This window comes from Pinus tabuliformis, chromosome 6 (assembly GCF_031772625.1).
Source record: "Pinus tabuliformis cultivar Carrire ecotype Pingquan chromosome 6, CPIR1, whole genome shotgun sequence".
Lineage (NCBI taxonomy): Eukaryota > Viridiplantae > Streptophyta > Pinopsida > Pinales > Pinaceae > Pinus > Pinus tabuliformis.
In genome coordinates, this window is record NC_142292.1 from 748,525,792 (window position 1) to 748,543,552 (window position 17,761).

Genomic DNA, 17,761 nt, shown 5'->3' on the forward strand with positions numbered 1-17,761 from the left:
TCTGTCGACTGAAAAATCTGCGCCTATGTGCTCTTCAGTATCTGACAACTCTAGCCTCTGTCACTTTGATCTCTGACTGCATCAATCACACTGATTCCTCCTGCTGCATCCATGTTGTTGCTGGTCCTATCTCCCAGCACTGCATCCGCACTGCACCTCCTCTCATCATGTTGCATCATGCTGCCCACTGTTGCACTGCAACTCACTTACTGAGAAGTAAGTCGCTGATCTCCCAACTGACCTCCCCATTGGGCTAGAAACACCCTCTAATGTTGAAGCTTCCTCTGCCGCTCCATCTGCATCTGTCTCTACCCACTTAGCCAGTCCTGCTACTCCTCATCGGGGCTCTCGTAGCAAGGTCTAATCAAAGAGGTTGGGTCCCTCAAGGATCTTGCCCTTATTTCAGCCTGCTTGGGACTATTGCTTCACATCGCCCCACCTCCCACCTAGAGGTATGGATGCATGTGATCCCTCTTCCCACTTTGATTGAAATTTCCCCCTACTAGAGGTCTGTGCATGAGTAGATGTCTCCACTCGGTCTCCTCTCGGCATCTCCAATTGTGGCTCCTCCACAATTGTCTGAGACTTCTTCTCGGGTTGCATGTTGAGAGGTAATTCACTCTCCCTCTCAACCACCAAGTCTCTAACCTTTGCCTTGCTCCTCAAGGCTTTACATGCATCTTGAACCTCAAGAGCATACAGGTTCTTGGCTAGCACACCAATCTGTTTCATTTTTCCCGCTGTCACGAAATTTTATGGAAAAAGAGATGATTTTAAATTAGTGATATCTCCCTCCTCTGAACTCCGATTCAGCCGATTTTTTTTTTGAATTTGGGCCTTTTTCTGCAAGGAATCCAAATTTGCTATTTGTTTCTGAAAATTTTGCACAAAAATTTTCAGATCTGCTTTGAAGACTCGTGGCCCAATTTATTTATTTATTTTTATTTTTATTTTTACTTTGAATTTTCTTCTTTGTATACTATTCACTACTTCGATCACTTTTGCTCTAATAAACTTGGCTCCGATACCATGTAGAAATTTCTCTATAGATCAGCTAGCTCTTATACCATGTAGAATTTCTCACTGTAGATCACCTGATAATGCAATATACTAAAGCAAAATACTTGATCTACTTCTACAAACAAACTTGCAGAAGCTTAATCGATTTTGAGCAAGATCAAATAGAACACATATAACAGAGAATGAGAAATCAATCACACATAAACACAGAAGAATACTCTGGGGAAAGCCTCAGCTAAAAACCTCGCTATCTGTATTATCATACAAGTGGAAATATCTCCGGATTACACAAAACTTTAGCTCACAAGCTATCCAGCTCTCAGTACAATCCCTTAATGCTGCTCATAGACTGAATAGACATAACATATGCCTTCCTTCAGTCCTCCAAGCCTCCTATTTCCTTGCGTAGTTTCTCCTGGGTCCTCTGGCTGCCACCTGTGTGAATTCACCTCTCACACAACTACAACCTCTGAAATAACTGCGCAATCCTGAAGGAGATGATTCCTTCTGCATGGATGAGTTTCCTTTATAGGAAAATTCCTCCAACTGATAGTACATTGTCCCTTCCTTTAATCTCAACTGGGTCTCTGTCTGAATTGACATGCATGAGTTATTTATGAGAGAATATTCAGTTATCTGGAGAACACTAGTTGCATGCATACATGCATTAACTGATTGAACTCACAATTAGTTCCACAAACTGTTTGGAATTAATCTAACTGGACTTATCTCAGTTAACTGAGCTAACTAATCACAACTCAAATACAACTCATCCTTATCTCCTTAATTAAGGGATAACTTCCTCAATCAAAGGGATAATTGTTGCATGTCTTCACAAAGACTTCGTGTTTGATTTTCTCCAACTAATTAACTCAAGATGAATTAATTAATTATTTTTCAAACAGTTGCTGAGACCAAATTCGAATTTTAATTCTCAATTTTAATTCAAAGACTAATTAAAATTGGAATATATCTCGAAATGCTATTTATAACAATGTTATTTTTAGCATTTCTATTTTTTGTTATTTCCAACAAAGTTGGAGTATATCCTGAAATGTTATTTATATAATTTCTATTTTTAGCATTTCTTGTTGTTATTTCCAACATCTTCGTATACCGTTCACAGCTCTGATAAACTCTTTTTCCAAAAAAAATCATGACGGCGAGAAAGATGAAACAGATTTGTGTGGTAGCCAAGAACCTGTATGCTCTTGAGGTTCAAGATGCATGCAAAGACTTGAGTAGCAAGGCAAATGTTAGAGACTTGGTGGTTGAGAGGGAGAGTAAATTACCTCTCAACATGTAGCCACAGAAGAAGTCTCAGACAATTGTGGAGGAGCCACAATTGGAGAAGCAGCTTCAGGAAGTTGTGGAGCAGCCACAACTAGAGATATTGAGAGGATATCGAGTGGAGGCATCCACTCATGCAGAGACCTCCAGTAGGGGGGAATTTCAAGCCAAGTGGGCAGAGGGATCACATGCATCCATACCTCCAGGTGTGAGGTGGGGCGATGTGAAGTGATAGTCCTAAGAAGACTGAAATAGGGGCAGGATCCTAGAGATACCCAGCCTCTTGGATTAGACCTTACTATGGGAGCCCCGACGAGGAGTAGCAGGACTGGTTGAGTGGGTAGAGACTGATGCGGATGGAGTAGCAGAGACAGCTATAATGCAGGAGTCCCAAGACAGCGCAGAGCTAGCAGGTTGCAGCAATGCGAGAGGCACAGGAGTGTTGCACCAGTGCAGGATGGCACAGAGAGGTGTGCAACGGTGTGAGATGTAGGGAGTTGTTGCAGCAGCGCAGAGGTCAGAGAGGGAGCACTTGTTAGCGGTAGAGGGAGCTTCAGCATCAGAGGGTGTTTCTAGCCCAACAGGGAGGTCAGTTGGGAGATCCGTTACTTACTTCTCAGTAACTGAGTTGCAGTGCAACAGTGGGCATCACGATGCAACATGATGAGAGGAGGTGTAGTGCGGATGTAGTGCTAGGGGCAAGGTCGAGTAGCAACACGGATGTAGCAGGAGGAATCAGTGGGACTGATGCAGTCAGAGATCAAAGTGACAGAGGCTAGAGCAGTCAAATACTAAGAGCGCAGAGGCGCAAATTTTTCAGTTGACAGAGGCAATAATAGTCAGAGACTTTGATGACAAATGCATCACACTGATTCAAGTTGGATATTTTTTGTTTCTGAGTTGCTAGAGCAACAACACCAGTGAGAAGTGTTGCATGCAGAACATTCCAAAGGTTTAGGATCGGGTTCGAGTTGAATGCATTTCTTGTTGAGAGGGGGTGTTGAAAATTACAACAAGAAATGCTAAAAATAGCATTTCATGATATACTCCAACTCTATTGGAAATAGCAAAAAATAGAAATGTTAAAAATAGCATTGCTATAAATAGCATTTCAGGATAGATTCCAATTTTAATTAGTCCCTGAATTAAAATTGAGAATTAAAATTCGAATTTAGTTCACTAGTTGTTTGTAAAATAATTAATTAATTCATCTTGAGTTAATTAGTTGGATAAATTCAAACATGAAGTCTTTGTGAAGACATGCAACAGTTATCCCTTAATTAAGGAGATAAGGATGAGTTATATTTGAGTTGTAACTAGTTAGCTCAGTTAACTGAGTTAAGTCCAGTTAAATTAGTTCCAAACAGTTTGTAGAACTAATTGTGAGTTCAGTTAGTTAATGCATGCATGCATGCAACTAGTGTTCTCCATATAACTGAATATTCTTTCATAAATAACTCATGCATGTCAGTTTAGAGAAAGACCCAGTTGAGATTAAAGGAAGGGACAATGTACTATCAGTTGGTGGAATTTTCCTATAAAGGAAACTCATCCATGGAGAAGAAATTATCTCCTTCAGGATTGCGCAGTTATTTCAGAGGTCAGTGTTGTGTCTGAGGTGAGAATCGCACAGGTTGCAGTTGGAGGATCCAGGAGAAACTGCGCAAGGAAATAGGAGGCTTGGAGGATTGAAGGAAGGCATATGTGTTATCATTCTGTCTATGAGCAGCAGTGAGGGATTGTATTGAGAGCTGGATAGCTTGTGAGCTAAAGCTTTGTGTAATCTTGAGATATTTCCACTTGTATGATAATACAGATAGCGGGGTTTCTAGCTGAGGCTTTCCCCAGAGTATTCTTCTGTGTTTCGTGTGTATGATTTCTTCTTCTATGTTATATGTGTTCCAATTGATCTTGCTCAAATTGATTAAGCTTCCGCAAAGTTTGATAGTAGAAGTAGATCAAGTATTTTGCTTTAGTTACATTGCATTATCAAGTGATCTACAGTGAGAATTTCTACATGGTATCAGAGCTAGTTGATCTATAGAGAAATTTCTACACTTATGGGGAAGGCAATGGAGAAATTTTTAGTGGGGATGGCTATGACTCTCCAGAACATGCCCAATTACAAAAAAGACTTGCAGACAATCCAATTCCAGCTGCACAAGCAAGACATCCGCCTAGAAAGAATCCAAAAGCACATCCCATGCGTCATTGAGCTAGCTGATATGCCTGGCAACTCAGCCAATTACCCAGCTCCGGTTGAGTGTGCCTCAAAAGGACAACAGGATTAATCAGTTTCTTGGGCTTTTTTTTTTGTTTCTTGTGGGTAGCATTTACTTTTAAAAATGCATGCTTATGATAGATAGACATTTAGACTCTTATCATGATACTAATACGTATATAGCTTGGTTAGAATGACTAATACTATATTGTTTTTGGATGGCTTATAACAACGATAGGTGGCCAACAGACTTGGTTTCCCATTGGGCAAGTTGAGGCCACCTATCTCATATATGTGGTGTAAACTTGCTTTTTATAAATAGAAAAAGGAGGTCTTGCCAAGCTTAACAAATATATATATATATATTACCTCTAGATATATATGGGAGGGAAGAACAAAGACATAGAGTGATGGAGGTGGAGAGATACAGGGAGTGACAAGGGAGTGATGGAGATAAACTGAAGGAGAGAGGAGAGGAGGAATGAATAGAGTGAGAGGGAGAAGTGTGAGAGAGGTAGAGAAGGGTAAGTGAGGGAGAGGGAGACACAAAGATGGAGAGCGGAGAGAGAGAAGGAGGGAGGGAGGGATATAGTGAGAGGATTAGAGGGTAGAGAGAGAGAGAGAGAGATGGGGGAATAGCGAGGAAGGTAGGAGAGAAAGGGAGAGAGAGGAAGGATGAGAGAGAGGACTTGCGAGAAAGGAGGAGAGAGAGAGGGATAGAGAGATTGAGTTGGATGGGGGGAGAGGGAGGGAAGTAGAAAGACATAGAGAGTGAGAAGAGGAGAGAGAGAGGGAGTGACAAGGGAGAGATGAAGAGAGAGAGTGTATGTTTAGGGGTGAGATAAAGAGACAAAGAAGGAGAGATAGAGAGAAGGGGGGAGAGAAGGAGAGAGAAGGAGAGAGGGAGGGATATAGTAACATAGTTGGAGAGAGAGTGATAGAGAGAGAGAGAGTGATGGGAAAGAGAGAGGGAGGTAGGAGAGAAAGGGAGAGAGGGGAAGAATGAGAGACAAGACTTGAGAGATAGGAGGAGAGTGATGGTGGAAGAGAGAGGATTGGAGGATAGAGAGAGAGTGAGTGATGGGGGAAGAGAGAGGGAGGTAGGAGAGAAAGGGAGAGACATGACTTGGGGGAGAGGAAGTACAAGATAAAGGACTTGAGAGAGAGGAGAGAGGGTGGGAGAGAGGAGGAGAGAGGGAGGGATAGGGAGATGGAGTTGGAGGGGGAGAGAGGGAGTGACAAGGGAGATATGGAGAGAGAGTGTGTATGTTTGGGGGTGAGATAAAGAGACAAAGAAGGAGAGATGGAGAAAATGGGGGAGAGAAGGAGAGAGGAGAGAGGGAGGGATATAGTAACAGAGTTGAAGGGTGAAGCGAGAGAGAGAGAGAGAGATAGAGAGGAAGGTAGGAGAGAAAGGGAGAGAGAGGATGAGAGAGAGGACTTGCAAGAAAGGAGGAGAGAGGGAGAGATAGAGAGATTGAGTTGGATGGGGAGAGAGGGAGGGAAGAAGAAAGAAACAGAGAGTGAGAAGTGGAGAGAGAGAGGGAGTGACAAGGGAGAGATGAAGAGAGAGAGAGTGTATGTTTAGGGGTGAGATAAAGAGACCAAGAAGGAGAGATAGAGAGAAGGGGGGAGAGGAGGAGAGAGACGAAGGGAGGGAGGAATATAGTAACATAGTTGGAGAGAGAGAGAGAGATGGGGAAGAGAGAAGGAGGTAGGAGAGAAAGGAAGAATGAGAGACAGGCTTGAGAGATAGGAGGAGAGTGATGGTGGAAGAGAGAGAGAGAGAGAAAGTGATGGGGGGAAGAGAGAGGGAGGTAGGAGAGAAAGGGAGAGACATGACTTGAGAGAGAGGAGGAGAGTGATGGGGAAAGAGAGAGGATTGGAGGGCAAAGAGAGAGAGAGAGAGTAATGGGGAAGAGAAAGGGTGGTAGGAGATAAAGGGTGAGAGGAGAAGTACAAGAGAGAGGACTTTAGAGAGAGGAGAGAGGGAGTGAGAGAGAAGAGAGGGAGGGATAGGGAGATGGAGTTGGAGGGGGAGAGAGGGAGTGAAAAGGGAGATATGGAGAGAGTGTGTGTATGTTTTGGGGTGAGATAAAGAGACAAAGAAGGAGAGATGGAGAAAATGGGGGAGAGTAGGAGAGAGGAGAGAGGGAGGGATATAGTAACAAAGTTGGAGGGTGGAGAGAGAGAGAGAGAGGATGCGAGAGAGTGGAGAGAGGGAGGGAAAGAGATATGGAGTTGGAGGTGGGTGGGAGAGGGAGGTAAGAAGAAAGAAATAGAGAGAGAAAGGTAGAGAGAGAGAGAGAGAGAGTGATGAGGAAGGTGGAGAGAGAGGGAGAGAGGACAATAGGAGGGAAGAGAGATAGAAGCGGGGGAGAGGGAGAGAAGGGGAAGAGAGAGAGAGAGAGGAGGAGGGGGGGTGAGGGATATATAGATAGATTAGAGAAAGAGAGTGTATTTTTTGGGGGTGATATAGAGAGACAAAGGGAGATAGAGATATAGATGGAAAGTGAAGAGTGGGAATAAGAGAGAGATGGAGAGAGGGATGGGGGGATAGAGAGATTGATAGATATGGAGTGAGAGAGTATGTGCATTTGGGGGGTTGAGATAGAGAGAAAGAGAGATGGAGGGAGATATAGATATAGATGGAGGGGGATAGAGGGAAGAGGATTTTTTTTTTATTAAATGAATTGATTTTAGTGTAGATGGTCATTTCTAATCCTATTTGATTGCTTGCACTAGATGCATTGATTTCAATGTAGATGATTTCTAATCCTATTTGATTGCTTGCACTAAATGCATTAATTTTAGTGTAGATGGTGATTTCTAATCCTATTTGATTGCTTGCACTAGATGCATTGATTTCAGTGTAGATGTTAATCTCTAATGATATTTGATTGCTTGCACTCGATGCATTGATTTCAATGTAGACGATTTATGATCCTATTTGATTGCTTGCACTAAATGCATTTATTTCAGTGTAGATGGTGATTTCTAATCCTATTTGTTTTCTTGCACTATATGCATTGATTTCAGTGTAGATGTTGGTTTATAATCCTATTTTCTTACTTACACTAGATGCATTGATTTTAGTGTGGATGTTGGTTTATAATCATATTTGCTTACTTGCACTAGATTCATTGATTTGAGTGTAAATGTTGATTTCTAATCCTATTTGATTCCTTGCATTAGATGCATTGATTTCAGTGTAAATGTTGTTTTCTAATCTTATTTGATTGCTTGCATTAGATGCATTGATTTCAGTGTAGATGTTGATTTCTAATTTGATGTAATTGGATGTATGATGGTACATTAATTTTAAAGTGATTGGATTAACATTGTGCATTGATTTCAATGTAAGCACAAAAATTATTGACAATACAAGGTATGATGGTTAGTACAATAGCTCGAGCTAAAGATTTAAATGGTTTATACTTAACCTATCCTTTTCATATAATTGATATGAAAAGACGACAAAAGTAACAAGGGTGACAATAAGAATACTACAAGAAAAACAGTTTGAGATTTATCACAATGAAGACTATTTGTATTTGACTATATTCTTATTATTTACATTTTCTGTCATTCAACACTATTACATTAAAAAATTTCATTTCATCATTTTTCATCATTAAAGTTATTAACAATATTCATCATCTCAACAAACTGAGGTAACTGAGCAAATTTAAAATTAAAATGACCAGATTAATCTGAGACATATTTAGCATATTTAAAATGATTATATTAATGTTAGATGAATTTACATATTATTGATAAAATTAATCATATGTTCGTTATATTTTCTTTGGCTGCACACGACTGAAACCGACCTAGATCCATCTTGACTCTAGATCTATCAAGCGTTGAGAGGGATCAAATCTCTCGAGGTGCAAACCTTTCCCAAGTTTTGCACTCAAAAAAGAGGTTTGCACGTTGAGAGATTTGATCCCTCTCGACGCTTGATAGATCCAAAGTTAAGATGGATCTAGGCTGGTAAAAAAATAAATTATATATTTATATATATATTCCCAAAATTGACAAGGGGCAAAGGGGATTTTAAACTTCGTTGACACTGTTATAAGACATCAAATACACCATTTCATACATAAACATATATATCAATCTCAGAACAAATCAATCACTATGTTTAAAAATAGTCTTGGTTAGCTCAATTGGTTTAGTTTTACTTGTTAAAAGCATCTTGCTCATAGGATGTCCTTGACACTCTTAAGCTTAGACTACATAAATCTGAGTTGGTTTAATAATTATTAGTCCCTGTCGGGGACTATATGCGATCGATCGATCGTTGACCGTTGGTTGACCGACGTGATTTTTCATTATATTAACATTATAACCTAAGTTGAACCAAAGTTTTGGGGTGGAAAGGTTTTGGGGTCTTATTGCGGGCTTCGCATCGTTCGAGGTGAATGGCATGCTTCGGCTTAGTGTTTGACGTTACTGTGGTACACATGCGAGTCCTTTTCAACGCAGACGGATGTACATTCCCACGGCTACATAGGTACATCACTAAGCTGGAGTATGTATGTGCCGCATATTGCCTTTTTAATGGAATGTATTATGGTTTGGAGAAAGGAATAAAGACCCGCAAGTATTTTTCCAGGGCCTCCTGGAGACTTCGTTAACCAATTTCGTCATTTGCACATTTCTTGTTTTTGTTTTTGGGTGGGAGTGTGAGGATTTTTACAGAAGCTATCCTGTTTCTTTGAAGGCTGAGCGAAGTCTGGCCAGCTTTAGCTGAAGAAACCATTGGTACACCGTTGTAGGGTTTCTTTTTTCTTCTTTTCGAGTGAAACTGTGATTCTTGGTACAGATTGAGCGGTAATCTTTTGTAATTTGAACTGTTTTTGCACATGAAGATCTAAATAAATTAGGGTTCATGAGTATTTAGATTGAAGCTTGAAATTATTGTTAAATGATTTTGCAAATATCTTCAGCGAAGTCTGGCCAGCTTTAGCTGAAGAAACCATTGGTACACCGTTGTAGGGTTTCTTTTTTCTTCTTTTCGGGTCAAACTGTGATTCTTGGTACAGATTGAGCGGCAATCTTTTGTAATTTGAATTGTTTTTGCACACGAAGATCTAAATAAATTGGGGTTCATGGGTATTTAGATTGAAGCTTGAAATTACTGTTAAATGATTTTGCAAATAAAATCCTTATGCTTTCAATGTTCTAATTATCTCTGGTATTTCTTCTGATACGCAGAGAAGTCCTTTTTGCCTGGAAGAGATCTGGAATGGTATTTTTTCAGCCCAAGGGACAGGAAGTATCCAGACGGGTTGAGAACAAACCCAGCGACGGAAGCTGGTTACTGGAAGGCCACTGGAAGACGCTTGTGTTTCTCATGGTACTCGCACCGGCTGGGTTATGCATGAATATGGTCTAGACGAGAAGGAATTCGAACCCTCGGCTTCGTTGCAGGTACGGCGTTATTCTATTAATTGCTTTTTGTCAATTTGTTAGGGACCACCTGCTCCAAAAAAATCTGGAAGTAAAAACATAATAAATTAGTTATATTCGCCGAGCGGAGTCCGCTTGCAATCAAATTGCTTTTAATTTTTGCATTGTGTAGGTTTATGGTCCAATTACTCTAGGTTTATAGTCCAGTTACTCCGTGATTGTTTTAAAAAATATAGATATTTAAGCCGTATTGGGTTATATATATTTTTTCTCTCATTCAATTATATTGGAATTCAAATCTGGAATCGTCGTTGTTTAGATTTTAATAATGATACATTTGTATGTTACGGGTGTCTCTATTAGAAAATAATTACAAATGAAATTAATTACATAATTAATTTCATGCACTATTGACACTAGAGTCTCCATTGAAGGCACGACTTGTATGGATATCATCTTATTTTGTTTCAGTGTATTTTCATTTGTTGAAGGCACGGCTTGTATGGATATCATCTTATGTTGTTTTAGTGTATTTTCATTTGTTGTTTTATCGGTACTTTATATACAAGACACCATTGAAACACACAACAGAATTACAATGGCGTAAACGATAATCCCATAATCCTCAGTTTAACCAAAATATAAAAATAATTATTCCTAACCTGTTTTTCTCTTTTTCCTCCTTAAAAATAATCGTTCCTAACCTATTTTTTTGCTCTTTTTTCCTGTTTTTCCTCCTTTTTTCCCTGGGGGTTTTCTTCAATGACAATGTTTACACTGTATCTGCAGTGGAATTCAAAGTCTTTTGGAGTACAACATGTTTATTCTTGTTAACTTCAAACAAGTTCATCATTTTTATGCTCACTCCTATGTGAGTACCTAATTAATGTATTCTTTTTCTTTGTTGTAATTTTTTTAATTTCCAATTTATATGCTTTGTTTGAGTATAACTCCAGTAATATTAGTAAAGTTTCCGTGAGGAAGCTACAAAGATTAATTATCCAGCGAAATAGTTCAAAAACAATTAATAAAAAAAAACCCGCAATATCAGAATTTTACTTGTGGAACAAATAACATTTTTTACATTTTAAAATCAGTTACTTGGTGGGGAATATAGACCTGTACAATTCTGTGGCGAGGATTATAACGAACTGTAGCAAACAATCTAATGGTGGGAACTTTCAGAAAGTATTTGATATTGAAGCATTTCGTAATGCTCGCCGCTCATAACATTTGATATAGAAACACCTATTGATCATCCCCGTTAGTAGCTGAGAGATATGCAAAAGACAGAATGGCAGAAGACAAACTCTGGGCTATCATAATACCGATCCTCCAACTCCTCAATCAATAAATCAATCTCAAAATAAATTAGTTAAGGCTTCTGTCAAAAGGTTACAGATTGATGGTTACCTTTGTTGTTCCTGTTTAGGCTTCTGATGTCTTTGTTCTTATGGATCGATGGGGCATTATCCCCTTCTCACCCGTTGATTGATCCTGTTACGACCAAGAGGAAGAGTAATTATACACATGCAACGTGGGTTGCATGCTATAGACTAGACAAAGAAGGGGCACGTGGTGCATGCATGCAGAGTTCTTAAAGTAATTTTTTGAAATTTGGGGCACGTGGTGCATGCATTCAGAGCTTCTTTAAAGTAATTTTCTGAAATTTGGGGCACGTGGTGCATGCATGCAGAGCTTCTTTATAGTAATTTTCTCAAATTTATAATTTAAACCGTTAATTAACCCTATTAACACTTATTCCCTTAAAGTAATTTTCTCAAATTTATAATTTAAACCGTTAATTAACTTTATTTACACTTATTTATGGATGATAAAGTGTTTTCTTCCCTCTTAGTGATTATAAATATTATACCCTCATTATTGATTCTAGCCATTAAAATAAACAAAACAAACCCAAATACATATTCTTATGAGTATTCTATATATGTTTTCTGCAGCTTCTTACAAATTTCAAGAAAATTTGTTTCAATCAAGCACATCCGTACCAGCTTCTTATAGCAACACATGTAATAAATCTGTATTATTGAATGTTAATAATCGAACTCACAGAGTTGTGGTATCTCGAATTCTTTTAACCTGATCATGATCCATGTATAAATAATACATTGATACAAAATAAGCTCCAATTCTTTTTTTAACCAGATCGAGATCCTTCTATCAATAAAAAAAATATGAGATCCCTGTATCAATAAAACATTGATACCCAAAAAAATAGAAGCACTCTTTGAAACTGTTGTAGAATGTAGCTTAAATGATTATCCGCAAAACATAATAGGTTAGTGCTTTTTTAGCCTGTTTCAAAATTGCATCAAATGTGTATAATTTATTTATTACGGGTATTCACAGTTCTATTTATTTACTGTTATTCACAGTTCTATTTATTTATTGTTATTCACAGTAATATTCTATTTATTTACTGTCATTCATAGTAATATTCTTTGCATTCAAAAATCATATGATATTTACTGTTATTCACAGTTCTATTTATTTATTGTTATTCACAGTAATATTCTATTTATTTACTGTCATTCATAGTAATATTCTTTGCATTCAAAAATCATATGATAATGGTACTGTGTCTTCAGATTTTTATGTACAAGTGCATCCAGTGTCAAAGATACAAAAATACTTTATACTTCAAGCAATTCCAATGATGGTAATTTTATAAAAATTTAATTATTATGTCAATATTGTCCAAACAAAACACAGAACTAGTCCAAACGTCCAAAAACTCATTTTATAATTGTTATTATAATTATTACGCCGTAAGGCGTTTCCCTCTGAAATCAACTCCCCTCTCCCTACACCTGTCATCTTTTGCACCACAGGATTATATGTTAGACGATTGCAGAAGGTTCAGTCGTTCGATCAAGGTGGTTACCGAAACGGTTTAGACGATTGCAGAAGGTTCAGTCATTCGATCAAGGTGGTTACCGAAACGATTTAGACGATTGCAGAAGGTTCAGTCATTCGATCAAGGTGGTTACCGAAACGGTTTGGAGAAACTGGATGTTCTTTCATTCTTCTCGGTTGGGTTTGGGATGAACAGAGCCTCACTCCAAATCTAAGGCCCATATTAGCGTGGGGCCATTCTTGTCTAGCCCAAACCCTACTTTCTCACTCGGTCTGTCCCTGATTCGTATTGGTTCTGTTCGTTTTTGGTTCTGGTCCTGGATCTGGTCATGTGTTAGTGGTTTCTTGCTCTCTCTTGTTCCGTCAAGTTTTCTTAAACTTCAGTCTGAGAAGACGGCTTCAGCAGATGTTGAGTTCCGATGCTTCGTTGGAGGTCTTGCATGGTCTACTGATGACAAAAGCCTGCAGGAGGCTTTCAACCCCTATTGCGAAGTCGTGGAATCCAAGGCAAACCCATTATTTGTGTATTAATCTCTCGAATTTTCATGGTGATGTCCATTTTGTCATAATTAGGGTTTATTATTTGATAGGTTTCATTAGGTTTTGCTTTTGGGGTTCTGAATTTTCACAGTTAATCATCTTCTGAGGGCTTCTCAAAACTAGGGTTTGCTTCAGGGTTTTGGGTTTGACGAATAAAGTTCTTTTCGGAGGGTTTTTCTATGGATTTGTTTTCTGCAGAGGGTTTGTTTTTTGCAAATTATAAGTGATCGGAAACCGGTAGATCCTGTGGATTCGGCTTCGTGACCTTCAATGATGAGCACTCATTGAGGGACGCCATCGACGCAATGAATGGCAAGATGCTTGACGGGAGGAGCATCACCGTTAATCCAGCCCAGTCCAGAGGAAACAGGGGCGGTGGTGGAGGCGGTGGCTCTCGTGGCTACCGTGGGGGCGGCGGTGGTGGATAAAGTGCATATTCGAGGGCATCATGGTGGTTGAGGCAACGCTATGGTCTGAACAAAAGTGCAAATGAAGTGGCTATTGTCATATAAGCGTATCGGACTCTCAGAGATCGGGGCCCCTACCCTGCAGATCAGGTCATCAGAGATCTCTCTGGAAAGTTTGCCTTCGTTCTTTACGACTCCACCTCCCAAGCTTTCTTCACAGCAGTGGTACGCTTGTTGTTATCCCTTCATTTCCTTTTTTTTGTTGGAGGTTTTGAGATTTTCCATTGAAATATCTAAGATAAACCCTTAATTTTTTCTTTCTGACCTGCTACATGCACATTTCCCTCTATCCTTCCTACTACATTTCCCTCTATAATAAATAAAATTGAGGCTTCCCAATATTTTTCTTATCCATCTCTGGAATTTTAGTACTCTTTTCATCGGAATCATATTTCCTGGCCGCGCAATTGACAGGGGGGAGGTTTCAGGATCCATCCTAACTGGCAACGGTTTGATAACAGCAACATATTTGCAGTATACATTAATCTGGTTTATGGATATAATGACTAGAACTCAGTGACTCTTCTAACGTGAATAAACTCTGAAATGAAGTAGATAATAGATCCTTTTTAAAACTAGAAGTACATGCCTACTCTTTTAATATATATACTGCATCTTTTTCTTTTTTCTGTTGTAAGGCACTTACTATCCTTTTGTGGTGTAAGACAGTTACTATTTTGGAAAATTTACAAGATAGACCTGTCAAATTCATGACTTTCATTAAGGTCACGGATGAAAGAAGGTGTCCCATCATTACAAATTGCTATCCATACCCTAGCCCTATAGCTACAAGTCCCAAAAGCTAAAACTAACCTGGCCTACCTTACTGATCATAGTTGAGAAACACAGCAGAGTTGGCCATCCAAGAGAAACCCTGTAATATAAAGAATATCTACATTGCTGCTCTTGTTAAAGCCATTGTTAAGATATAGGCTTCAATTATTATGACTGTACATAGAAAAGGATGATCGAATTTATTCTACTGAACTTGATGATATGGTAACATAGTGATTCAAGTCAGCATACTGACTCAACTCAGATCTCAGTCGTTCAACCTGACTTTCTGCTTTAATGGACTCCTCTAAGTTCGGGGATCTGGTCTTGACTCTGGGGAGATCGTTTTTGACTTGCCATTTTAATATATGGGACATGATATAGGAGTTTGGCTCGTGAAAATACCTCTTTGCTAAAAGCATTTAAAATTCTTACATGATGGTTGGTATTCCTTTGCAAATGTATGGAAAAATTTTCCCAGGTCCTGCAACACTCCTATTTTGCTTACAATATTTAAGCATGAGTTATTTGCCAATGGATTTGTTCTCCTTTGTTTGGCTAGAGAGGTAAGGGGAAAATAGTTATTCAAAATCACGTGGCCAATGAACACCTTTTTCCCAGAGAAGTCTGTTCATACATCAGATTTCCAAAGACCCCAAAAATGTTGCACTAAGTATTTATTTGAATAAAATCTTTCCTTAGAAATTGTGGATTTCCTGGCATTCTGACTTGGACGCTATTTTTATTTCCAGGATGCCGATGGTTCAATGCCTTTCTTTTGGGGCACTGCAGATGATGGTTGCCTTGTCCTATCTGATGATCCACATGTCCTCAAAGAGGGATGTGGAAAATCTTTTGCTCCTTTTCCCCGAGGTTTCCAGGATGCCGATGGTTCAGTGCCTTTCTTTTGGGGCACTGCAGATGATGGTTGCCTTGTCCTATCTGATGATCCACATGTCCTCAAAGAGGGATGTGGAAAATCTTTTGCTCCTTTTCCCCGAGGTAATATTCGACTGCTAAATTAGACCTTATCTATTCTCTAACTGTTTCATACATCAAGCATAGTGATCTAATTTTTGTCTCTGATTTATACTGATGTTGCATTTGGCCCTGCAGGTTGTTTTTTCTCTACATCAGGTGGCTTCCAAAGGTTTGAACATCCTCTGAATAAGCTGTTGCCAATGCCTCGTGTTGATAGTAAGGGGCAGATGTGTGGGGCGAACTTCAAAGTAGATGTGTTTGCCAAGAGGCAGACTAGCATGCCTAGAGTGGGTAGTTAGGCCAATTGGGCCAATGAATTTTGATATGAACCAGGCCAATTGGGCTAATGAATCCTGATAAGAACAATTTGATATTTAGAAATATCATTTTGTTTTTTATTTGATATGTATTATTTTCATAATCAGTACTGATGAAGCTGAAAAGTGTGTCAGTTTTGCAATGTAAAGGTGATTTCAAAGGTTGTTACTGGCTTATACAAGTTTGCTATCTGCAAAGTTAGTTACTCTAACCTTTCTGATTAATATATATCGTTGACTATAACAACCCTTGAAACTAAGGTAAATAAGACATGGGTAGAAGCTGCTTGCTAAGAATAGCACATTCAATTGCTTAAATGGCTGCAAGAAAACTCTGAAAAGGAGCAGCTTTATTTCAATAACATACCAAACATCATAAAGAAATGATGTAAGTGGGTTTTGTAATAGTCCATTACCATCTATTTGGTAGTCTTTTAAACATTCAATTTTTTTTTTAATATATGAAACATATGTGTTATTATTTATTTGGGCTTTAAATATATATATGAATGTTAAAAGGATCATCTGAAGAATTTTTAATGATTTTTTTTATTAATTATAAATTATTTTTTAATATATTTTAAAATGTGAAAATTTAATATAGCTAAAGCTGGTTAATTTAGTTTAGTTTTTCTTAGTTCATTTAAAATGATATATTATTTAAAGTTGTCTTTCCTTTATATTTAAAATGATACATTATTTTTAACATTTTATGTTTGTCAATTAGTTAAAAAAATTTGTAATTTGAGGAGTTTTTTATTATGGCAATAAGTTCTATTGTTGTCTACAACATATCAAAAGTTTACCAAGTCTTACGCTTAATGGATTTGTAGGCTCGTAGTTCATTCACCAGAAATTTGACAGTAGCCAAAAAAGGCTGAGATATCCAAAACAAGAGATTACCAAGAAACCAAAAAACCATCAAGATATACACACAACCTATAGCCATAAGAAATTAGAAAAGGTTGTCGGTGCACGGGTCCACCCCCCACGGGGTATATTTATCCTCCTTGACGATAGTATTCATTTGACTGGCCCAACTGATTTGGGTTTGCATTAGCCATGTGGAGTTAAAAGTCAATTCTCTCTCCCAACATCCCCAATTTACAAGAAGATTGGCTTACCTTATTCCCAGTCCAACAAGAATGTAATGTGATCACATAGGTAAAGGTGGATAACAATATTTGAATCCGAGAAACCAATAGCTCAAAATCCCAACTCTTAACCACTTTTGACACAAGGGTACCCTAGATAAGTTTCTGAGTTGTGGATATGGCCAGTTGGGAATCTCCATCCACTTGGATATTAGAAAAGCCTTATTTGCTTGCGCTCTGCAGACCTTGTTCTAGAGCAATAAAATCTACAACATTGTTGTTGGTGATTCCAAAGTTGCCAACATATATCCTTAGTATTTCCATGCCAGTCCTTGAATAATCCTCCATATTTGGTTGGGATTGGATTTCGGCAACCCCGTCAAAGTTAAGATTGGAAAACCAAGGGGGCAGGGGAGTAAATCGAGCAGGGGAGTTTATCATCTTGGGAAATGGATTAATTGTATTTTATGTTCCATGCTTGTTTCAAGAGTTCCCACCCCCTTGCAACCAACACCACAATAGTTTGGCTCCCAAGGCTTTGTTAAGCATTTATGGATCCCTCAATCCAAGGCCCCCTACCAAATTTGGTTGACATACCTTCTCCCAAGCCACTATAGCCCACTTCCTAGTGTGCTTAGTGACTTGCCACAAGAAATCTCAAAATTTGGTAGTGATAGCTTTATAAATCAGCGTATGTGTTGGCAATGCTGAAATTTGGTATAGCGGTAAAGCTTGAAGAACATCTTTGATCAAGGTCAC

At 38.6% G+C, this 17,761-nt stretch overlaps 1 protein-coding gene across 2 annotated transcripts; it reads left to right on the forward strand.

Annotated features, from left to right (window-relative positions):
• The first annotated feature begins 13,846 nt into the window (after positions 1-13,846).
• Positions 13,847-16,315, forward strand: LOC149260902 (uncharacterized). 2 transcript variants are annotated; one of them, XM_089380860.1, is made up of 3 exons: positions 13,847-14,001; positions 15,363-15,483; positions 15,727-16,315. In XM_089380860.1, the coding sequence occupies exons 1-3, from the start codon at positions 13,859-13,861 to the stop codon at positions 15,775-15,777; spliced, it is 315 nt and encodes a 104-aa protein (XP_089236986.1). In that variant the 5' UTR covers positions 13,847-13,858; the 3' UTR covers positions 15,778-16,315. The 2 variants fall into 2 exon arrangements, with proteins under 2 accessions (XP_089236986.1, XP_089236983.1); XM_089380857.1 differs by lacking the exon at positions 15,363-15,483 and adding an exon at positions 15,492-15,612.
• Positions 16,316-17,761: the final 1,446 nt, after the last annotated feature.

What these genes read in the sequence shown, in the direction of transcription:
- LOC149260902 (XM_089380860.1), top strand. Translation starts at nt 13,859, where the DNA reads ATGAAGTGGCTATTGTCATATAAGCGTATCGGACTCTCAGAGATCGGG. An exon ending in AAGCTTTCTTCACAGCAGTG is followed by an intron (nt 14,002 to 15,362) that starts GTACGCTTGTTG and finishes TTTTATTTCCAG; the next exon opens with GATGCCGATGGTTCAATGCC. An exon ending in TTTTGCTCCTTTTCCCCGAG is followed by an intron (nt 15,484 to 15,726) that starts GTTTCCAGGATG and finishes TTGGCCCTGCAG; the next exon opens with GTTGTTTTTTCTCTACATCA.